Genomic DNA, 20,983 nt, shown 5'->3' with positions numbered 1-20,983 from the left:
TCACTGGAAATATATGACACATTGGAACACCCACTGTAATACTGCACCATTCCATCTAAGAACAAATCATTTAGAAGGTCAAACTCAAGTTTAAACTCAATGTGCAAGTCAGCAACAGGATATGGAGCCTGGGGCTTATTTAAATATCACAATTTACCTTTTCGCTGATATTTTTGCTGTAGAAGATCCTCCGTAAATTAGTTTTCACCAATGAACATGCTTGATCCACATTTTTCATGACAATGACCAGGGGCAATGCTGCAAAATCAGGTTTAGTTAGGCAAAAATAGTTAGACAAGCTTAAGCCTTGTCTGTGAAACTTGGGGATAAAGTTTCATATTAATATGCTTTCTAAAATGAAATTTCATTCATTTAAAATGTTTCCACGGTGCCTTTTTTGTTTTGTACAGTTTTAACATTTACTATAAATGTGCTTAAGATGATTAAATTACCTCCAAGGAAATGCAACATCTTAAATGCTCGAGCAATAGGCTGTTCAATGCATATGGGCTATAATGTAATTGTCTCTAAACTGCTAAAGCTGGTTTTATTTCAAGATGATGTTTGAATGAATGTATTATCACTGGTAAATTTGCTTTTGATGTAAGTCTTTAGACTGTTGATGAAAGAGTAACCAAAGTCTTAGACTTTTGACTTTCTAACAAATATCTCAACTTTTTTTCCCAAAACACTTTCATCTGTGAGTTGTTGTTCCACTTTTTTTTTAATCCAGTTGAACTGTTATGATTCAACAAACCAATGACAGTGTCAAATATTCAACAACAAAACAATTTATTCAGTAAGAAGATAGTGTAGTCTATTTTCTTATTTACGTGCCAGCAGTTTCAGGCCAGCAGATTCAGACCAGAATTTGGCTCTGCAGAACCAAATGTGACAGCTTTATATTACAGTTAAGACTTTCTGGGGGAATAAAGTAGAGTCAGAGCAACCACAAAGCAGATTCAGTAAATTAAATTGCACATGATCCACATCATTGTAAAGGCCCACAGTGCAAGATTGGTTAACATAAATATCACAAAATGAGGAAGTCTCTGAACTTTGGGGGTCAAATGAGCAAATGAGGTTTACGGAATTTAGCTAACCAAAGTCTATTGAAAATTATAAATAAGCAATGATGCAAATAACTAATTTAAAACACTGCATTTATGAAATTATAAGCTATAATAAATTAGGCCAAAATGAAACACAGATTATAGAAATAGAAATAATTAAAAACATAATGTAAGAAATAAATTGCAGCCTCTGGCATCAAGTTGTTGCTGGTAGTAATTTGCAGAAACAAATTTGTACTGAAAAAACGTTTTTTTTTTTTTTTTTTACATTTTTACTTTTACATTTTTCTGTTGTTTTTTATATTGAACATATTTTCTACCCCCTAAATCTATCAGAAAGTTGAAACCCATTTGTAACTTTACATTTGAACTAAAACACAATTTAAGTCACTTTCCTCATTCATCAAACAGACTCCATGCACATTTTGTTTTGCTTTGTAAAATGTTTAACTGTAATTTCTTCATCCACCACTTGATTTAGAGCAGTGGTTCTCAAACTTTTTGGTCAGCTTGAGATACGGTCTGCTGAAGAGGTGCTTATATATGGCGAGGATCTATGTCGGGCTTGTTCAGACGGTGTGAAGTCAACAGTCTGAAGAAGAAATTCAGAGGAATTGGCATTAAATCCAATTGTAAAATAGTAATTTTACCTCTTTCAATAACCGAAAGTGATATCAAAGAAGAAAGGGTCTTGTTGCCATTTTGTAACACGCGTTGTGGCCTATTGGACAATGCTGTTAAAATCCTGTTCTTGTAATGGAAATATTATATCCACAAATCCTTTTGCTCTGAGTTAAATAATTTAACTGATTCCTTGTCTAAATTACAAACAAACTATCATGTTTAGTTAGTATTCATTTAATTTTCATTGACTTTTAGTTTGTTTCTCTTCAGTTTCCTGTTTCCTTTGTTCTAGTTTCCAGCCACTATCAGTTGTCATAGATATTAATTTAAAGGGGTGGTTGATTATAATTTCACTTTTCTAACTTTAGTTAGTGTGTAATGTTGCTGTTTGCGCATAAACAACATCTGCAAAGTTACAACGCTTAAAGTTCAAAGCAAAGGAAGATATTTGCTTTTAAAGGGTCATGAAACCCTAAACCAAATTTTCTGAGATTTTAACTGAGGTATGTGTGTTGTAGAGTTCTCAACGGGCCTGAAAATTACAACCCAACCCGACCCGACCCGGCCCGTGGCTTTTAAAGCCCGGACCCGATGTAACCCGACACATCAACATGAATTATCTGGCCGAACCCGGCCCGACGCCGCGTCAGAATTTTTTTTTCTCATACACGTATTATCATGACCAGCAGACGCGAATTCAAATCAACCTTTAATGTTCCCGCCTTTTAACAATACAAACAACTGAAACAATAAACTTTAAATAGGCTGTACTAGCGACAGTGAATTCACCTGTCTATGGAATTCACCTGCGGCAAGTTTACTTTCCACCAACTCCATCTTCTTCTCCAGGCTAAAGGCGTGCACGCAGCGGCGTCAGGTCTGCCCCCGCCCCTCTCCATGATGCGCGTTGCACGCAGCAGCGCCAGACTTTCTTTACGGTGAACAGCAGCGATGATTAATAAATGTTTTTTTTTTTTTACTGAGCGGAAAAGATTAAGCCCGAGGTCCGACCCGACCCGAGTCATTTGCTTATATTTTTGACCCGAACCCGCGGGTCCCGTCGGGTTTGTCGGGCCGACCCGACCCGTTGAGAACTCTAGTGTGTTGAACACCATTGAAGACAATAATTAGCATCTGTTAGATTTAATAGTAGGGGGGAAATGGTTAAATTTGAGTTTTTTCCCGCTATTTTTATCTTCCGGGTTTAAAATCTTCATCGTGTCCACGTCACAGGCTGTACTTTGATGACTCATCGGTGTCTCATAATTATTCATGTACTGAGTTTTCTTATCCAATGAGAAGACACTTGCTCTTAATTATTAATGACACCACGTGGAACTTTCCAATGACAGACATGTCAAACTGTGATATCGCGTAGTAGATGAGAGAAGATGGGACGCGCGTTTGTTTTCGTGGTGCAAAAGTTCCAGTGTATCTTTCCCCGCGATGCTGCCATCAACCACGGACACATCTTTGTGTGTGTGTGTAGCAACCATTCAACTGGAGAATGATGGACTTCGGCCTTGTACACCAATGCAGGTTTCGTCTTGCGAGTGATGCGGTCCCGAGGACTTTTCTATCGCTTCAGAGGTGTGTGTGTGTGTAAAATGTAACCCTGACCGTTTTACTTGCCTTTTGTTAAATAATCACTCGTTATTAAAATTTAGATATTTCGATAATACCTCAATTGTATGGAACGTATGCTTAATTTGTGCAAATTTCTATGTCACTGTCCATCTTTATTAGGTGGGTTTAGGGGGCGCGTAGATCTAGGCTATGTACGGAACGTTTTTGTTTTTTTTTAAGCGGAAAATTTATTATTTTCAAATATAAGCATTTATATTGTGTATATAAACAAATATATATTTTATAATGACATAATTATACATATACATGTACATTTATATGTTTTAAATACAATTATGATAACTGTAGTATAGGCTATATAGCAGGGCATTCAGTTACTTTTGAAAGGACAAAAATAAGGTGTCAGTGTATTTCATTAGACTTTAACTTTGCCAGCTATAAAAAAATCTAGCATTTCCTCACGTTTTACCACTGATTTTTAGTGACAGTCGATATGCATGGGCCACTGGCGAAACAGTCCATTTCACCATAGTATTTTCCATATTATTTTTTAATGCAATGCAAAATGTTTTGCGTTGATTATAGTGTAATATATATATATATATATATATATATATATATATATATATATATATATATATATATATATATATATATATTAGTATATATTATCTTGACAGGCAGCAATTGTAAGAATCCTAGAGTATTTATAAGTGACTTGCTTGTTTCAATGATGCCAAAATAAAATAAATATATATATATATATATATATTATATTCCTCTGAAACAGACAAAGAAGTGCATCTGAAGAAGGATTGCTTTAATGAATAAAAGAAAATTGCATTCAAATCAATTTGCTTAGGAAGGATAATATGATTTGATTAATGATACAGATGAGAAATAGAAATGCTGATGATGATCAAATCACTCTTTTGCCTCAATCTTCTCAGGTTGTCTGAAAACACGTCTCTGCCCTGTACAGTAAAGTAGAATACTAATCATTCAAACTTGGACAGTAAGAGATGTACAGGAAATTATCAAAATGTACTAGCTCAACATTTTAATAACATTTAAAATATTGAATGGAAACTGTAAATATGAATTAAAACGTTTTTTTTTTATTAACATTATTTTTAATAAGTTTTAAAATACAGTTAAATGGATAGCTGACAATTCTGACTTTATTCACTCTACTTATGTTGTTTATCCTCAGGTTGTTCCTAAGATTCTTCAGAATTTTCCTTTTGTGTTCCACGGAGAAAGTAACAGAATATGGGTTCGGAAAAACATGATGGTTAGTAAATAATGACAGAATTGTCACTTTTGGGTGAATTATTGCTTTAAATCTGTGAAACCTCTGACCTTTGAGTTTGATTGGCCCCAGCGTCACAGTATTGGTGTGGTGGGTGCTGTCAAGGGATCTCTTGCGACGGAAGCGGCAACCTTGGCGGCAGCGAGAGTTGTAATCGTTATCGGGGCAGATGATCACTTTACACTGCAGGTACACGTAGGCGTGAGTCCGGAGGAACTTGAAAGCCTGGAAACTGAACCGAGCATAATAGTGCTGACCGCTGGTGTAGGAATAATATGTGTTGTCTCTGGGACATCTACAAAAGATAAAATAAGAGAAATTACTTGGATTTGAAAGATAACTAAATTTGGACTACTGTCAAAGAGTGTTGTCTCTGGGACATCTACAACCGAGGAAGGGAAATTGAGATAAAAATTTGAATTTGGAAAATAAATGAAATACAGTCACACACTAAGTTGTTTTCACTATTAGTTCAAATGAGTACAAGAATATATTTAAACTAAAAGCAACAGAATTCTTAATGATGTCTTAGATCTCAATTAATTCCACTGTCACATACGATATGATGAGGGCGTCACATTTAAAAATGAAAAGGTCTCACCCGTTACGCAGCAGGTCATAGGAACGATCTTTGAAGTCATTGGGATTTGGAGATGCTACACAGGTGTCCAGGAAGAGATCCAGGCTGCTGTCAGGCCTGTTTAGCTTGACTTGAACATACAGAAGCTGGTTCAGGTTCACTTCATATGGAGAGTCATAAATTTGTTGGTAGAAACTGCTGGAGGTGTAGAAGGCTATGCTGGCATTGAAGCGTCCCGTTCCTGTGATGTTGGCATTGATGTTCTCCCTGGCCATGTAGAATATCTCGACCATAGTGTCCGGCTCCATTCGGCAGCCCACATGTAGTAGGAACTCTGACTGACGAGTGATCTCACCCGACTGAGACTGAGATGCCCGCACATTGTTGGCGTAGGAAACATAACCATTCATCATCTAGGAGAGAGAGACAGAGGGCAGGTGATGTTGTGTGGTAAACATGCCTCTCAATTATGCTTACTAGCCCGACACAGCAAATTCAAGCATTAAATGCTGGATCTGACACTCATGTAGATCATACCTTTTTGGCGGTTCCACATGTGTCGAGAGAGAACCTGAACACAACCTCAGTACTGGTAATACTGGGTCTGCAAAGATGATCATCCACATAAAGATCATTTCCACTGTATCCAAGTGAGTTCAGGTAAGACCGTTGAATGACAATGACCATGTTGTCTGAGGAGCAATCCACACGACCTGCAAAGCAAAGAGTTTCATCCCCTCAATGTCATTTTGCACTTTTAAAGTGTTTATTTAAATTCATGAAAGACAAATGTGCTGCATGTTTTAGCTTGCTTGTGTATATCTGTTTTTAAAACACATTTAATTTTATCAAGAGAAAACGCCTCGGTTACGACTGTAACCTCGGTTCCCTGAAGAGGGAACGAGCGTTGCGTCGAATTGACGCTATGGGGAACGCTTTGCGTGATGACGTCTTGAAGCACATGTAAAATCAGTCCAATGGTGTGGCGGAACGTCAGAGGCGGGTGACGTCACGTACCAGGAAGCTATAAAAGCCGGCCCGAAACAGAAAACGAAAGCTTCGTAGAGTCTGAAGTCGTGCTGACAGGCATGAAGGAGATATGGCAAGGTGACGCAACGCTCGTTCCCTCTTCCGGGAACCGAGGTTACAGTCGTAACTGAGGCGTTCCCTTTCAAGGGAACTCGCGTTGCGTCGAATTGACGCTATGGGGAACGTCTATACCAATGCCACCATAGCTACAAATGTCTGTCCTGTGTGAAATCAATTGCGCAGCACTAGGAAGACAAAACCTGAGACCCTGGAGTAGAGTCTAGGTCTAAAGAGTAGAACCTGACGAAGGTGTGCGGTGAGGACCAGCCTGCCGCATCACAAACGTCCTGTAAAGATACTCCTGATATAAGGGCCTTAGAGGCCGCCATACTCCTAGTAGAGTGCGACCGGACAGCCCAAGGAGAAGGCTGCCCAGCCGCCTCATAAGCAAGTGAGATAGTCTCAACCACCCACTTGCTCATCCTTTGCTTAGACACTGGACCTCCCTTGTTAGGGGACCCAAAGCATACAAACAATTGATCACTTTTACGCCACAGGGCAGCTCTGTGGACATACGCGTCTAACGCCCGAACAGGGCAAAGCAAATTATTCGCCTCCTGGTCCGATTTCGAAAGGGAGGAGGACAGAAGGCCTCCAAGTGCCACGAGGGAAACGAGATACCAAAGGGTCTTTCCCCACAGACATTCCACCCAAAGGACTGTGGTAAGCACCTACGGCCGCCACATAAACCTTTAAAGTGGACGGGATCAGACCTGCAGTGAACCGGTCCTGCAGGAACTCCAGAACTGTACCAATTGGGCAGTTGACTGGATCCAACCGACGGTCACTACACAAAGAGGTGAATACTCTCCACTTCAGGGCATAAAGTTTCCTCGTGGAGGGAGCTCTGGACTGTAGAATGGTCTCAACAACCTCAGTTGAGAGACCTGACTCTATTAGCTGGGCCCCCTCAGAGGCCAAGCCCACAGGTTCCACAGTTCCGGTCGGGGGTGAAAAATCGAGCCCCCTGCTTGGGACAGAAGGTCCCTCCTGACGGGTAGCTCCAGAGGATGCCCGTCGAGGAGGGACACAAGATCGGGAAACCATACTCTGCCCGGCCAGCGCGGGGCTATAAGAAGCAGGCAAACCCGGTCCCTGCGAACTCTCTCCAGAACTCCCGGGAGCAGAGCAACTGGGGGAAAGGCGTACAGACGTAGCCTCGGCCACGTCTGTACCATAGCATCCAGTCCCAGAGGAGCTGGATGCGTGAGGGAGAACCAAAGTGGACAGTGAGACGTCTCTCGAGACGCAAACAGATCCACTTATGCTTGGCCAAACTCCGTCCATATCAGCTCCACCACCTTGGGGGTGGAGCCTCCATTCCCCGGGCCTCGGCCCCTGTCTCGACAGAGTGTCTGCTCCTATATTCTGGACCCCAGGGATGTAGGCTGCCCTGAGTGACAGCAACTTCCCCTGGGACCACAAGAGGATATGGCGTGCCAGATTGGAAAATGGGCGCGAGCGCAAACCCCCTTGGTGGTTGAAATAGGCGACTACCGACGTGTTGTCCGTATGCACTGACACATGGTGTCCCCTGAGACCTGTGATAAAGCTCCTCAGAGCCCGGAAGACAGCTAACATCTCTAGGCGATAGATATGCCAGGAACGATGATGGTCTTCCCACAGACCTTGAGATGAGCGACCCCTAGGATCGCTCCCCAACCCGTGAGGGAAGCATCCGTCGTTAGCAGTTTGCGACGACAAGGAGCTCCCAGCACTGGGCCCTGGGACAGGAACCAAGGTTTCTTCCACATAACCAAGGCACGTAGGCATCGCCGCGTGACCTTGATTGTGCGAAATGGGTTGCCCCTCGGGGAAAACCCTCTGGTCCTGAGCCACCACGGCAGGGGCCTCGTGTGCAACAGTCCTAAAGGTATCCCGTTGGAAGCTGCTGCCATGAGACCCAACAGTCTCTGGAACTGTTTGACAGTAAGAAGCTGGCCTAGCTTTACACTTTTCACAGCTGCCAGGATGGAATCTATGCGTGGCGATGACAGGCGCGCCTGCATCGACACTGAATCCCAAACCACGCCTAAAAAAGTGGTCCTCTAAAATGGAGAAAGCACACTCTTCTTGGCGTTCAGCCGTAACCCCAACTCTTTCACATGGGCGAGAACAACATCTCGATGTTGAACCGCCATCTGATGCGACTGAGCTAAAATCAACCAATCGTCGATGTAGTTCGTGATGCGAATACCCCGGAGGCGCAGAGGCGCCAGAGTTGCATCCACGCATTTGGTGAAAGTGCGGGGTGATAAAGCCAGGCCGAATGGAAGAACTCGATATTGGTATGCTTTGCCCCCGAAAGCAAACCTCAGGAACTTCCAATGACACGGACGGATGGAAATATGCGTCCTTGAGGTCTATCGTGACAAACCAGTCCTCGGACCTGATCTGTGGCACGATTGTCTCAATGTTAACATTTTGAACTTGAGCTGCATGACTGACTCATTCAGAACTCGGAAGATCTAAAATGGGACGCAATCCCCCGTCCTTCTTTGGAACTATGAAGTACCGGCTGTAAAACCCGGTTTCCCTGTTGGAGGGAGGTACATATTCTATGGCCCCTTTCTCTAACAGAGTGTTTACTTCCTGTTCCATAACCAGAACCTGCTCGGGGCCCACCACTGTGGGCAGGACCCCCATAAACCGAGGTGGGCGTTTCTAGAATTGTATCTGATACCCTTTTTCCACGGTCTGCAGGACCCAACGAGAAACATTTGACAGTAGCTTCCACGCTGTCAAAGATTCTACTAGAGGTACCAGCCTCTCGAGACTGGTTTATGGATTGTGTTGCTGTTGAGTAGTCGGTTCGTCGCCCTGTAACGGCGCACCGGCAGGGAACGACTGAACAGACTGCTCTAACACCCTCCTCAGAGGGGGCGGGCATCCCGAGGCCACTACGTTTCCGGGTGGACCTTGAGATATGTGCTCGCCGGAGACCGCTGCGCCCTGTAACACCGGAGGCGGCAGGGTTGGCAGAACGGTCCCCTGGGGGCACCGAAGAGAGACGGGCACCGTGAAAAGAGGTGTTAACCGCTCTGCTTCGGGGGGGACTACCCTCATTTGTCCTGAGCCCTCGGACGTCAGGACTTTTTCCCAGCAGCCTTCTTGGCGGTAATAACGGTCCGCAGATCCGTTTTACCCCTCGAAGACTGCTGGGATTGAGAGCGCCCTCCGTGTCCCCGAGATTTTTGTGGGGGAGCACGGGAGGAAACGCTCTGTTTCTGAGTGGCACGGTGCTCAGCGCTCTTTTTAGATGAGTGAGGCTGCTCCCGCTCAGCAGCCTTAATGAAAGAACGGCGGGGAAGAAGTTTCTGAAGTGCAGCTGCCTGTTTTGAAGCTTCTTGTGATTTAGCTACAGCACTGTTAACTGCATCTCCAAATAACCCTTGAGTGGATACTGGTGCATCTAAAAGAACATGTTTTTCTTTGTCCTTTATGTCACTTAAGTTGAGCCACAGATGCCTCTCAGTGGCCACCAGGGCTGCCATAGAGCGGCCGATGGATTTAGCCGTCTCCTTGGTGGCCCTGAGAGACAAATCTGTGGCTCCACGCAGTTCAGACACAGTATCAGCACTAATACCCCCGCCCTCTTCAGAATCACCCAATAATTCAGCCTGGTAAGCTTGCATTATAGACATTGTATGTAAACACGCTGCAGCTTGGCCGGCGGCGGCATAAGCTTTATGAACCAGAGAAGATGTAAATTTTACTGGCTTGGATGGAAGTGCAGGAGCCTTCAGAGAAGATGCCGTTGCTGGAGAGAGATAGCTCGCGAGCGTCTCTTCCACCTTCGGCATTTCCCCATAACCATGCTCTTTATAATTGTGAATGGATGAATAGTGTGATGTTTGTGCAGTATACACTCGATATGACACTGGTTTCCCCCACGATCTCGACACCTCGGTGTGGAGATCGGGGAAAAACGGAAGGCTTCTGCGCTGAGGCTGTGCACGAGATGGCAGGAAACGCTCGTCGAGCTTGCTTTTCGAACGAGCGCCCTGCCTATCTTCTGGCCACTCAATAGATAATCGCTCGACAGCTCTAGTGATAACATCAAGCAATTCTTCAAATGCATGAGACTGAGGTGGCGAATCCTCAGACTCAGCGTCAATACTAACAACGTCCAACTCCTCAGAGCTGGACAATTGCAGTATTGGTGCCTCCATCGGGGGGGAAGAAACCGCAACGCGTGCTTCCACACCCTGATGAGAGGCACTGGATCTATCAGAAGGAGGCTGAGATAAGGCAGAGCCCGTCTCAACATCCACTGATAGATCCATTTGCGAACCCCAGGTCTGTGATTGACGCCGTGCCTCGGCAGCGGCGGGACCAGAGCCCTGGGGAACGCGATCGGGATTGAACCGAGCCAAGCGGGATCGGAGCGTACGCAATGGAAGCGCGTCGCAATGCACACAGTCACCACCCTCGAGTGCTGACTGGGCATGCTCCTCACCCAAACAAACAACACAAAGAGTGTGAGTATCACATCCCGTTAAATAACGCGGGCAGGGATGGACACACACTCTAAACTGCTGCTTGCTCGCCATACTGAATATATATATATATGATATAGACAGACAACACCAAATATACAGACAGATTTCACACAGAGCGCAACTGAAGACTCAGAAAGCTTTCGTTTTCTGTTTCGGGCCGGCTTTTATAGCTTCCTGGTACGTGACGTCACCCGCCTCTGACGTTCCGCCACACCATTGGACTGATTTTACATGTGCTTCAAGACGTCATCACGCAAAGCGTTCCCCATAGCGTCAATTCGACGCAACGCGAGTTCCCTTGAAAGGGAACTCTAATATGGTCAGAGAAGGGATGGAATGCACGTGACAGATATTCAACCTTTATCTGCAGTCAGAGAGCTTGTGAAATGGGCCTTGAAACCATGGCTGACACCAGAGTAGTCACTCCTGAAGACAACAGTCAGGTATCGTGAAGAAGAGTGAAACACTTGGTTGGTGGTGTCATTGAAGCAGACCTTTCCCAGCTGTGAATGACCAGTGGAAGAGCCGTCATGTATAGAGATGTAGTCACAGTTACAGCAGCGCTCCAATCTGAAAGAAACAGACTAAATGTTACCACAACCAGAAAAGAGGAACCCTATTGAACAACGCCGTTCACCATCTGCCCTTCGGAGGACAACACCACCCCTATTCCAGACCCAGAGCTCAGTCGCGGACAATGAGCCAGTAGAACCATCTGAGCCTTACCCCGCCCCGGAGCCTGAGTGCAGCGATACATCTGACCAGGTGCGCGAGTCTGCAACATTGCCTGTCCCCAAGGGAGTACTCGTGGAGTATGAGGGCAGGGAATGGAGCCCCGCCACTGATGTGAGCTGCTACTGGCCTCTGACTGTGAATTGGAGGTATTTGAAAAGGTGATACCCCTTTCCCCCCTGCCCCTGCTTGTCCCTCCTAGCTTAGAACTTCCTGTGACCCTAGAGTTCCCTTCCAACCTCCCTTTCCAACCTCCTTAGCCTAAGCCAGCCTGTTCCCCAGCCCTGCCACCGCTGGTTCCTGTCAGTCCCTCGGTGCATCCTCAGTTGATACCATCCAGTGGTGTGGATCTGCCTTGGCGTGAGGATCCCCTGTCTCCGCCTCCTGCCACCGAGCCCCAAACTCCACCTCGGCACTTCAACCCATCAGTTCTGCCTTGGCTCCATGCTCTCACTCGTCCCACCATGGCCCATCATGCCACCAGCTCCGCCAGGCTCCCATGTCCCTCTGGCTTCGCCTAGGTCATGCTTCACCCTGGTTCCGCCACAGCATTTCTGGCTTATAGCTGCGCCTCTGCCCTCCATCCCTTTGGCTCCACCAGGCTCTGCCTTCCCTCCACCTCCGCAGTTGTCCTTGGTCGCCCTGGCTCCACCACGATCTTCCGGGTCGCCGCCTCTGCCTCGCTCCCATGAGCCGTTAGCTCCACCTTGGCCCTCCAGACCTGTGGTGTCACCCTGGATCTGTGTCTCCACCTCGACCGGCTTCGTCGCAAGAGAGTGCATACTTGGTCCCTCCTCCCAGGCCTCCACCATGGTTCCCTCCAGCGAATTTTCCTTGGATCATCGTACTGACTGTGGCCTGGGTCCCTGCCTGACTACTCCTGCTCCTGGCTCCCCCGCACTCCACTCCACACAATTTTTGAGATGTACTTTGGAATCAGTAACCGACTAAAATTTATAAGTAATCTACCCAGCATAGAGAGATAGATTGATGTCTAGATAGATAAATAGATAGATGTCTCTCACTTACTGCACATCAACAAATGACAGGAAGATCCTCTGTCCTTGCTGAGCAGAGAGATACCACACACAGTAGGCATTGTCATGGTAATAGTTTGGGTAGTTTGGGCTGGAAAATAGCCCAGAACCATACAGGTGTCCTCCACACTGAGGGTGAGAAACTGGTAATCATGAAGAAACAAAATGTGTTCAATTTTACAGGTTACAAACAAGTTTCATAAGAATCAGATTATAATGTTATCTGAATTTAGCCTCAGGCATTACAAAAACTAGTGACAGTAGTACCTGTTGTTGAGTCTCTCCATGTTGTATACGATGGGCAATACCCTGATTAAAGGAAGGAAGATAAAACTGAATGAGTATGAACCAGAAGTATCATGTTTCAGTCTTCAAGAAGTGGTTTAGACTAAAATGAAGCCCATGGCCACAGAATGCTTAAAAAAACAACAACAAAAAAAACAGTGGACATTCTTCAAAACATAATTTGTATAACAAGCTGTGAATAAGAGTTTTCTTTATTATTTCTGTGGTTTATGTTATGTGGTGATAATAGAATCATTTAATACCACATTTCTATAAACTTTTATATTTTACTAAACTTCTACAACTCTAGACAGAAATGTGGGTTCTTTTTCTTTTCATTTATCATATTGGAATAAATACCATATTCTGACACATTTGTGTTATTCAGCAATATATGCTTCAACTCCACAGCAAGTTTTAACAGATCTTTCATCTGGTTTTGAGGAACTTACAGTGAAAGTCAGGGCAACAGTTGCCATAGTACTGACAGTCGTGGGTGCATGAACAGCTGCTGAAGTTGTATCCACAGTTATACATGCAGGAGGGAGATTCTGTATCTGAGGGAGGAACAGATTTTACTCATAATGTCATCAATATGTGTGTGATTACACATTATTGGGTCACATTGGTGTGTATAGAAAAGCAAAACTCATTACTGCCTTTAAGTAAACTGTTGTACATTCAACTACTCCATTTCATGTCACTAATTTCATCAGTGTCCCTTAAATTCAACTAAAGGGCAGTAGCACCTGTTGTATCTGGCCGGTAAGTTGTTGCTGTTATTGGTCCTGTTGTTGAGCACAAGCCTGTTAAAGAGAATAGATAAAACTGAAAAGGCAAGAAACAACACTACGAGTCTCCTTTGATTTAGCAAAATCCATTTTGTCACAAGAAATACACTGACCCATGTGCCCACTACAGGAAAGATGATTATTATTATGTTTACAGTATTTTATCTTTAAGTGTCTGTCAGATCAAGGGGAACTCACTGTCATAGTCAGGGCAACAGTTGCCATAGTTATGACAGTTGTAGGTGCATGAACAGCTGCCGATGTTGTATCCACAGTTATACATGCAGGAGGGAGCTAGAGAGAGGAACAGAGTTTAGTCATGATGTCATCAATGTATGATTAATGTAACTGAATTGCAGCAGTACCTGTTGTATCTGGCCAGTAAGTTGTTTCTGTTGTTGTTGCTGTTGTAGTTGAGCAGTAGACTGTGAAAAGAGAAGCGATAAAACTGATGAAAAAAAGTAATTCTACATTGCCTCATTTGGTTTACCAAAGTCCATTTCATCATAGTAGCTAAATACAATGAATCATGTGATCATTGCAGGAAAGGTTTGTGTTTTTGTTTATAGTATGCTATTTAAAATGAAATTGTCCTGATCAAAAGGAACTCACTGTTGTAGTCAGGGCAACAGTTGCCATAATCTTGACAGCGGTCGTCACATCCACAGAGAGGAAGACTTTGGCCACAGTTATTCTCACAGGAGTGTTCATCTGTTGTTCAATGTATAGAAATATGTTTTTGAGAAATTATTGCACTTTTCAGATGATCATCTATTGGCATTATAATGTCTTATAAACTAAAGTTACAGGCAGGTCTTGACTGCATTACAGTTATTACTTCGCCAAACGATTTCAGTTATTTATTTCAAAGGTCCTTACAGCCAACAACAGCAAAATAACCAAAACCCACAACAACACTGACCAAGCAAATAAATATAGTAAACAATAGGATAAAAATAGGACAAATGATTTGTACGGAAAGCATATACTGTCTTTCTCCCGCTCTCTCTTCCATTCAAACGCACACACACACAGTACAGACACACTTGCACAGAAATGTGTAGTCAACTCCTGCTCTCAGTGGCTCAAGCCTCCTTTTCTAGAAGCTCTAAAAGGACGTTTTGGAATTAGCAACGGAGACTTGTTTAGATGCGTAAGACATTAGTCCCGAACACAATTGCGCTTTAAGGACAAAAACCTGACAAATGTCTCGAAAAACATAATCTGAACATGTTTTGAGTTGTGGTAACCGCAGTATAAGCGGAGTAATTGACTCCATGCCGTTACATTTTTTGAAAATTAACGCACAATGTAGGCCTAATTCGCATTACCACCTTCGTGCATTATTTTTCTAATAATTCAACGGCCCGTCGTCAATTATTCCTTAGCCTACATAATGTCTGGTTGACTGAGTAAGTAGAGAAAGGAATTATCAAATAAGTGAGTCATTGGTGTACCTTCTGTAGGTGGCCATGTAGGTGGCAATGTAGTTGGCACAGAGCAGTAGTCTAAAGGGAAAAAATGTGAAAATCAATTTAATATCTGGAAATACACTGCATTGCCATATTTTCAAACCGTATACTCAATACTAGAGGGATTTGTGTATAGTAATTGTAACTGGTCAAGAGGAACTCACTGTCGTAGTCAGGGCAACAGTTGCCATAGTTATGACAGTTGTAGGTGCATGAACAGCTGCCGATGTTGTATCCACAGTTATACCTGCAGGAGGGAGCTAGAGAGAGGAACAGAGTTTACTCATGATGTCATCAATGTATGATTAATGTAACTGAATTGCAGCAGTACCTGTTGTATCTGGCCAGTAAGTTGTTTCTGTTGTTGTTGCTGTTGTAGTTGAGCAGTAGACTGTGAAAAGAGAAGCGATAAAACTGAAGAAAAAAAGTAATTCTACATTGCCTCATTTGGTTTACCAAAGTCCATTTCTTCATAGTAGCTAAATACAATGAATCATGTGATCATTGCAGGAAAGGTTTGTGTTTTTGTTTATAGTAGGCTATTTAAAATGAAATTGTCCTGATCAAAAGGAACTCACTGTTGTAGTCAGGGCAACAGTTGCCATAATCTTGACAGCGGTCGTCACATCCACAGAGAGGAAGACTTTGGCCACAGATATTCTCACAGGAGTATTCATCTGTTGTTGAATGTATAGAAATATGTTTTTGAGAAATTATTGCACTTTTCAGATGATCATCTATTGGCATTATAATGTCTTTTATAAACTAAAATTACAGGCAGGTCTTGATTGCATTACATTTATTACTTCGCCAAACGATTTCAGTTATTTCAAAGGTCCTTACAGCCAACAACAGCAAAATAACCAAAACCCACAACAACACTGACCAAGCAAATAAATATAGTAAACAATACACACAAAAAAAAAATGGTTCTTCAGCGGTTCTTCAGGGGTTCTTTGCGGTGGTTAAGGTGCTATATAGCACCACTACCATTTAAAGAACCTGTTAAGCCCAGTTTGGTTCTTCAGCGGTTCTTTAGCGGTTCTTTGGGGTGGTTAAGGTGCTATATGGCACCTCTTATGGTTCTACATAGCACCATTTGACAAAGGTAGGTGCTATATGGCACTTAAAGTGGTTCCCCTATGATTACAAGCCAATGAACCACTTTTAGTGCTATTTAGCACCATTTTTGTTTAGAGTGTAGGATAAAAATGGGACGAATGATTTGCATGCTTTTTGCCACAAAATGACGTTTTATTATGTACGGAAAGCATATACTGTCTTTCTCCCGCTCTCTCTTCCATTCAAACGCACACACACACAGTACAGACACACTCGCACAGAAATGTGTAGTCAACTCCTGCTCTCAGTGGCTCAAGCCTCCTTTTCTAGAAGCTCTAAAAGGACGTTTTGGAATTAGCAACGGAGACTTGTTTAGATGCGTAAGACATTAGTCCCGAACACAATTGCGCTTTAAGGACAAAAACCTGACAAATGTCTCGAAATACATAATCTGAACATGTTTTGAGTTGTGGTAACCGCAGTATAAGCGGAGTAATTGACTCTAGGCCGTTACATTTTTTGAAAATTAACGCACAATGTAGGCCTAATTCGCATTACCACCTTCGTGCATTATTTTTCTAATAATTCAACGGCCCGTCGTCAATTATTCCTTAGTCTACATAATGTCTGGTTGACTGAGTAAGTAGAGAAAGGAATTATCAAATAAGTGAGTCATTGGTGTACCTTCTGTAGGTAGCCATGTAGGTGGCAATGTAGTTGGCACAGAGCAGTAGTCTAAAGGGAAAAAAATTGAAAATCAATTTATTATCTGGAAATACACTGCATTGCCATATTTTCAAACCGTATACTCAATACTAGAGGGATTTGTGTATAGTATTTGTAACTGGTCAAGAGGAACTCACTGTCATAGTCAGGGCAACAGTTGCCATAGTACTGACAGTTGTAGGTGCATGAACAGCTGCCGATGTTGTGTCCACAGTTATACATGCAGGAGGGGAAATCTAGCAGAGAGAGAGAAACAGATATTATCCATGAAGCCCTTAATAAATGTATGACTACAATAGCCATTAAAATGTGTGTGATGTTTGACTGCAGGGACATCAGTCTCTCTCAAAGAAACCAGTAAAAGGTTTGAATCTGATAGACAGATTAGATGAAGGTGCACCTGTTGTAGTTGGCCAAGTCGTTGTCCGTGAGCAGTAGCCTGTATAAAGTAAAGTGATAGAGTTTTGTTGTACATTATAGCCTATTGTAAATTTAAAGTTACATATATGAACGCATGGATACAAGAGAGATTTGTGAATACTGATTGATCTTTAAGTGTCTCATCAGGAGGAACTCACTGTCGTAGTCATAACAACATTTTCTATTGTCCTGACAGGAATCATCACATGAACAAGTGCCAAAGGAGTATCCACAGTTATGCCGGCATGAATTGGAATCTAACAAACAGAGAAGAAGATTTTAGCCAATAGATTATGAGTAGGAATGGGAATCGTAATGATTGAAACAATTCTGATTTCTTCACTGGTAATGATTCTTTAGTATTAGGAAACTAATTGGAAAGTTGCAAAAGGTGTTTAGACAGGCTTTTAATGACTTTAATGAAAAAATAATACTGACTATATTCATATTTAGCCTATACTTTCATTTGAACCAGTCAGTAAGCACAATTGATTTAAGCCTTAAATACATTTTAAGGTGTGCATCTGATTCAATAAATAGAAGCTGTTCATAAGTCTTTTGTTCAGGAATTAGACTACACCAGTTGCGCTGTATATTTCTGAATCATTGCACTAAATATGTTTTATTCAGTCTGGCATTGTATTAAAAATGAAATTAGTTCTATTCATTTGATTTAATTGCTTACCTACAAAGACCCAATTTGCATGAAATCCTCTTCTTGATACACTGCCATCACTGTAGAAAAGCACAGTCAGACCATTGCTGCTGGAGTTGTAGCGTTTGTTCTTGTAGTCCCGTATTTCTTCCAGTAAGGGGTAGAGGGTGGAAGGACCATCAAATACTCTGATGTAATCACAGCATGTTTCCAAACTAGCAAATAGAGAGGAGAGAGAAAACAAAAGCAAATTAATATATTGTCTCAGAATATTTGAAAACATACATTTAGTTTTCACAAAATACTTCACAAAATCTTTATTTTTGCTTGAGAAGATGAAGGCCCACACTTCAGGTGTTCTGTTTCATCTCATAAATTAAGAAATTAAATTACACAAATTCCTTTGACAAAGATCAAGCGACAAAACGGAGAGAGATAATGGTAGATAACGAATGCTTCCTACAAAACGTCAGTGAAGGTCAATTGCACAGTTGTCGCCCCTGTGCTATGAATGGTCCATGTGCATCGTGCGTTATATGGGTATTCATTAGGGTAACGGGGGCTGAAAAATTCACCCATCCAGTCTGTCATAGAGCCACCACATGGTCCTGAATACAAAGGGGGAAAACAGAGAATAATAATAATAATTGTACAAAATCACAACAACTTAATGCAGAGACTCACTCCTGACAAAAACTATAGATAGACAGACAGACAGACAGACAAACAGAACCTTCAGTGGAATACAGCCAGTCATCTTTAAAATTAAAATAAATCATGCAAATTGAAGTTTCAACATTGTATAAAAAATGCATAAACTCAAACAGCCATGTTATACACTATCTAATGTATAATGTTCATTGATTTACCTGTTGTCTGTGACCCAATGGTATTTGCTGTAATATGACATATAGACATAACGTTTAATGCAATGCTTATCTTTCTAATGTACTGTATATCAATACATGTATACATGTTGATTACACGAGAATTACTGTCAGCATATGAACTAAGAAATTATATATAATTTAAGCTAAACTTATGATGTTCAAGCAAGCAGATGATTTTCATATATTGTACAATTCTCTCCAGTGAATAATAATCTTACCTTGATAGGCAGTGAGAAGCAGATAGAGAAGGAAATTCATAGCTTCCATCTTTCTCTTCTGATCAAGTTTGTCTTCAAACTTTCAATCATGACTTTTATAGTCAAAACCATCCTAAGACGGATTTCCTTATGACACATCAATATCCTGGAGCCTGTGCTGAATAAAAAGTATAGCAGCATAATCGTGGAAAAGACACAGCTGAATATTATGCAACTTTCATTATTACTCTTGACTGTGTGATTTTTTTATAGATATTTCTGTTGACACAAAGTTTAGCATTATGGAGTGACCATGTTAATGATGTTATATTGTATGCATACTTTTAGCCAAAGTTGTCTCAATTACATAACAAAAATATGTACAGTTTTACAAAATGTGAAATTAATGTATGAAGCAAAAATTATCAAGTCTATGGTCTAACACGAGAGACATGAAAGTAGCACCAGTTTCAGATAAACAGTCTGACATTCCCAGTTGCAATGAATGACAGAGAATATTAGGAAATATTAAATGCTTCATGTCTCTCCACACTGTTGACTCTCTCTCAGAAAAATGTAGCCTATGGGTTCACACTCCCATCCTCTGTTCTGTGATGCAAATGCCAAAGAAATGAGAACATTATTTCAGAATAAGTAGAGGAGATTAGTAAAGGAGAAGATTTCAAAATATGTTTATTGATATAAAAACAAAAATGTGTTTTGAAGCAAAGTCGCATTGACACAGCACTTTATACAAAATAGTGTATTAAAAATGAATAGGCTATAACATTATCTTTATTGCTGTCTCAGATCACACCACTATCACAAACGTTGTGACTACAGATTTATCCATTGATAAACAACATCCAGCTGTGTCATTTCCACAGTTAGCCTACGTAATTTCAGGCTCCAGGATATTGATATGTCACAAGGATATCCTCCTCTAACTATTTTATTTATTTTGCTTCTTACAATTAAAATCTTATGAAGTACAATATTTTTATAAGAATAGACACCTCTGCTCTAATTTTTGAATGCAATTAACAAATTACATTATTGAAAACTTTTTGTATGGATCTGTTTTCAAGTTGATAAATATTTTGGTAGGGCTTTGTCCTGCCTGCCTATATACACGACCCCACCTGCATGTAATCATTATTTCCATATTTACCATATAAAAAGCTATAGTAGTATTAGTATATAAAACATTAGGGATTTTGTTGTTGTTGTTTCTGAATTTTGACCCATGTACTGCTTCAAACATGTTAGAAACATTCTTGATATTACGCTGTTGCCTAACCATATTGCACCAGCGGTTTGGAAAATGGATGGATGGATGATTCAGCTGCATGTGAATCTTGCAGCTGAATCTTCTGGCGAGACACGGGAATTAATTTGGTGCGACCCTCACAGTGCATTATGGGTATTCTCCAGCCGTTGTGTGTACGAAATACGGATGTTTGGATGCTTTCATTGTTTATAATGGCTGTTTACAAAAGTTTATAAAATTGAGAGCATATCTTTAGAGCATTCGTAAACACAGCTTGCCTCTTTCCAACTGTAATCGCTTGTATCTGTGATGATTATATTACCCGTGTGTTAAAAAAAAAACAAAAAAACATGGATTAAACACACTTGCGACAGACACACCCCAAAGCGGAGGCATTTTAGTGTTATCAGCAGCACTGAGTGGAGTTTTACCGCTGTAGTGAACATGCATATCTCGGCTGCCATGCACGTCATCAAGCTCTGTCAAAGGACTTCTCATTTTGAAGGATCCTTGGAGACTCGATTGCCTTAGTTTTGCATCCTTCATTCAGCCCATTTTGAAGGATGCATCAAATGTATCCTTTGGGGCCTTTAATTGCCCTCAACCCTTTGCATACATTCCAATACACAAAAAAAGTACTGACAGAAAACGAGTCAGCACTGAGCTTGTCTGAGGTCAT

The 20,983-nt window shown here is 41.9% G+C and overlaps 1 protein-coding gene across 1 annotated transcript; it reads right to left on the bottom strand.

Moving 5' to 3' along the window:
• Nucleotides 1–4,072: 4,072 nt before the first annotated feature.
• On the bottom strand, nucleotides 4,073–19,279 carry LOC309478813 (CUB and zona pellucida-like domain-containing protein 1). Its single transcript, XM_082142569.1, has 20 exons — nucleotides 19,056–19,279; nucleotides 18,817–18,843; nucleotides 18,411–18,555; nucleotides 17,978–18,162; nucleotides 17,451–17,549; nucleotides 17,273–17,311; nucleotides 17,010–17,108; nucleotides 15,416–15,475; nucleotides 15,249–15,344; nucleotides 13,978–14,037; nucleotides 13,811–13,906; nucleotides 13,571–13,627; nucleotides 13,274–13,372; nucleotides 12,804–12,845; nucleotides 12,529–12,679; nucleotides 11,126–11,337; nucleotides 5,714–5,889; nucleotides 5,198–5,589; nucleotides 4,647–4,891; nucleotides 4,073–4,258 (listed from the first exon to the last, which is right to left on the bottom strand). Exons 1-20 carry the CDS (start codon nucleotides 19,102–19,104, stop codon nucleotides 4,209–4,211), a joined length of 2,379 nt encoding a protein of 792 aa, XP_081998695.1. The 5' UTR covers nucleotides 19,105–19,279; the 3' UTR covers nucleotides 4,073–4,208.
• Between the last annotated feature and the right edge of the window lie 1,704 nt (nucleotides 19,280–20,983).

Source organism: Leuciscus leuciscus (genome assembly GCF_965113295.1).
Source record: "Leuciscus leuciscus genome assembly, chromosome: 17".
NCBI lineage: Eukaryota > Metazoa > Chordata > Actinopteri > Cypriniformes > Leuciscidae > Leuciscus > Leuciscus leuciscus.
Note: the sequence above shows the minus strand (reverse complement) of the source record. Positions and strands in the feature narration are given on the sequence as shown.

Excerpts from the sequence above, each read along its gene's own strand:
- LOC309478813 (XM_082142569.1), bottom strand. The coding sequence starts at position 19,104 with ATGGAAGCTATGAATTTCCTTCTCTATCTGCTTCTCACTGCCTATCAA. Across the intron at positions 15,476-17,009 it reads CTGTTGCCCTGACTATGACA|TCTACTGCTCAACTACAACA; the intron begins GTGAGTTCCTCT and ends CTCTTTTCACAG. Across the intron at positions 5,890-11,125 it reads CTCTCTGACTGCAGATAAAG|GTCGTGTGGATTGCTCCTCA; the intron begins GTTGAATATCTG and ends TTTGCTTTGCAG.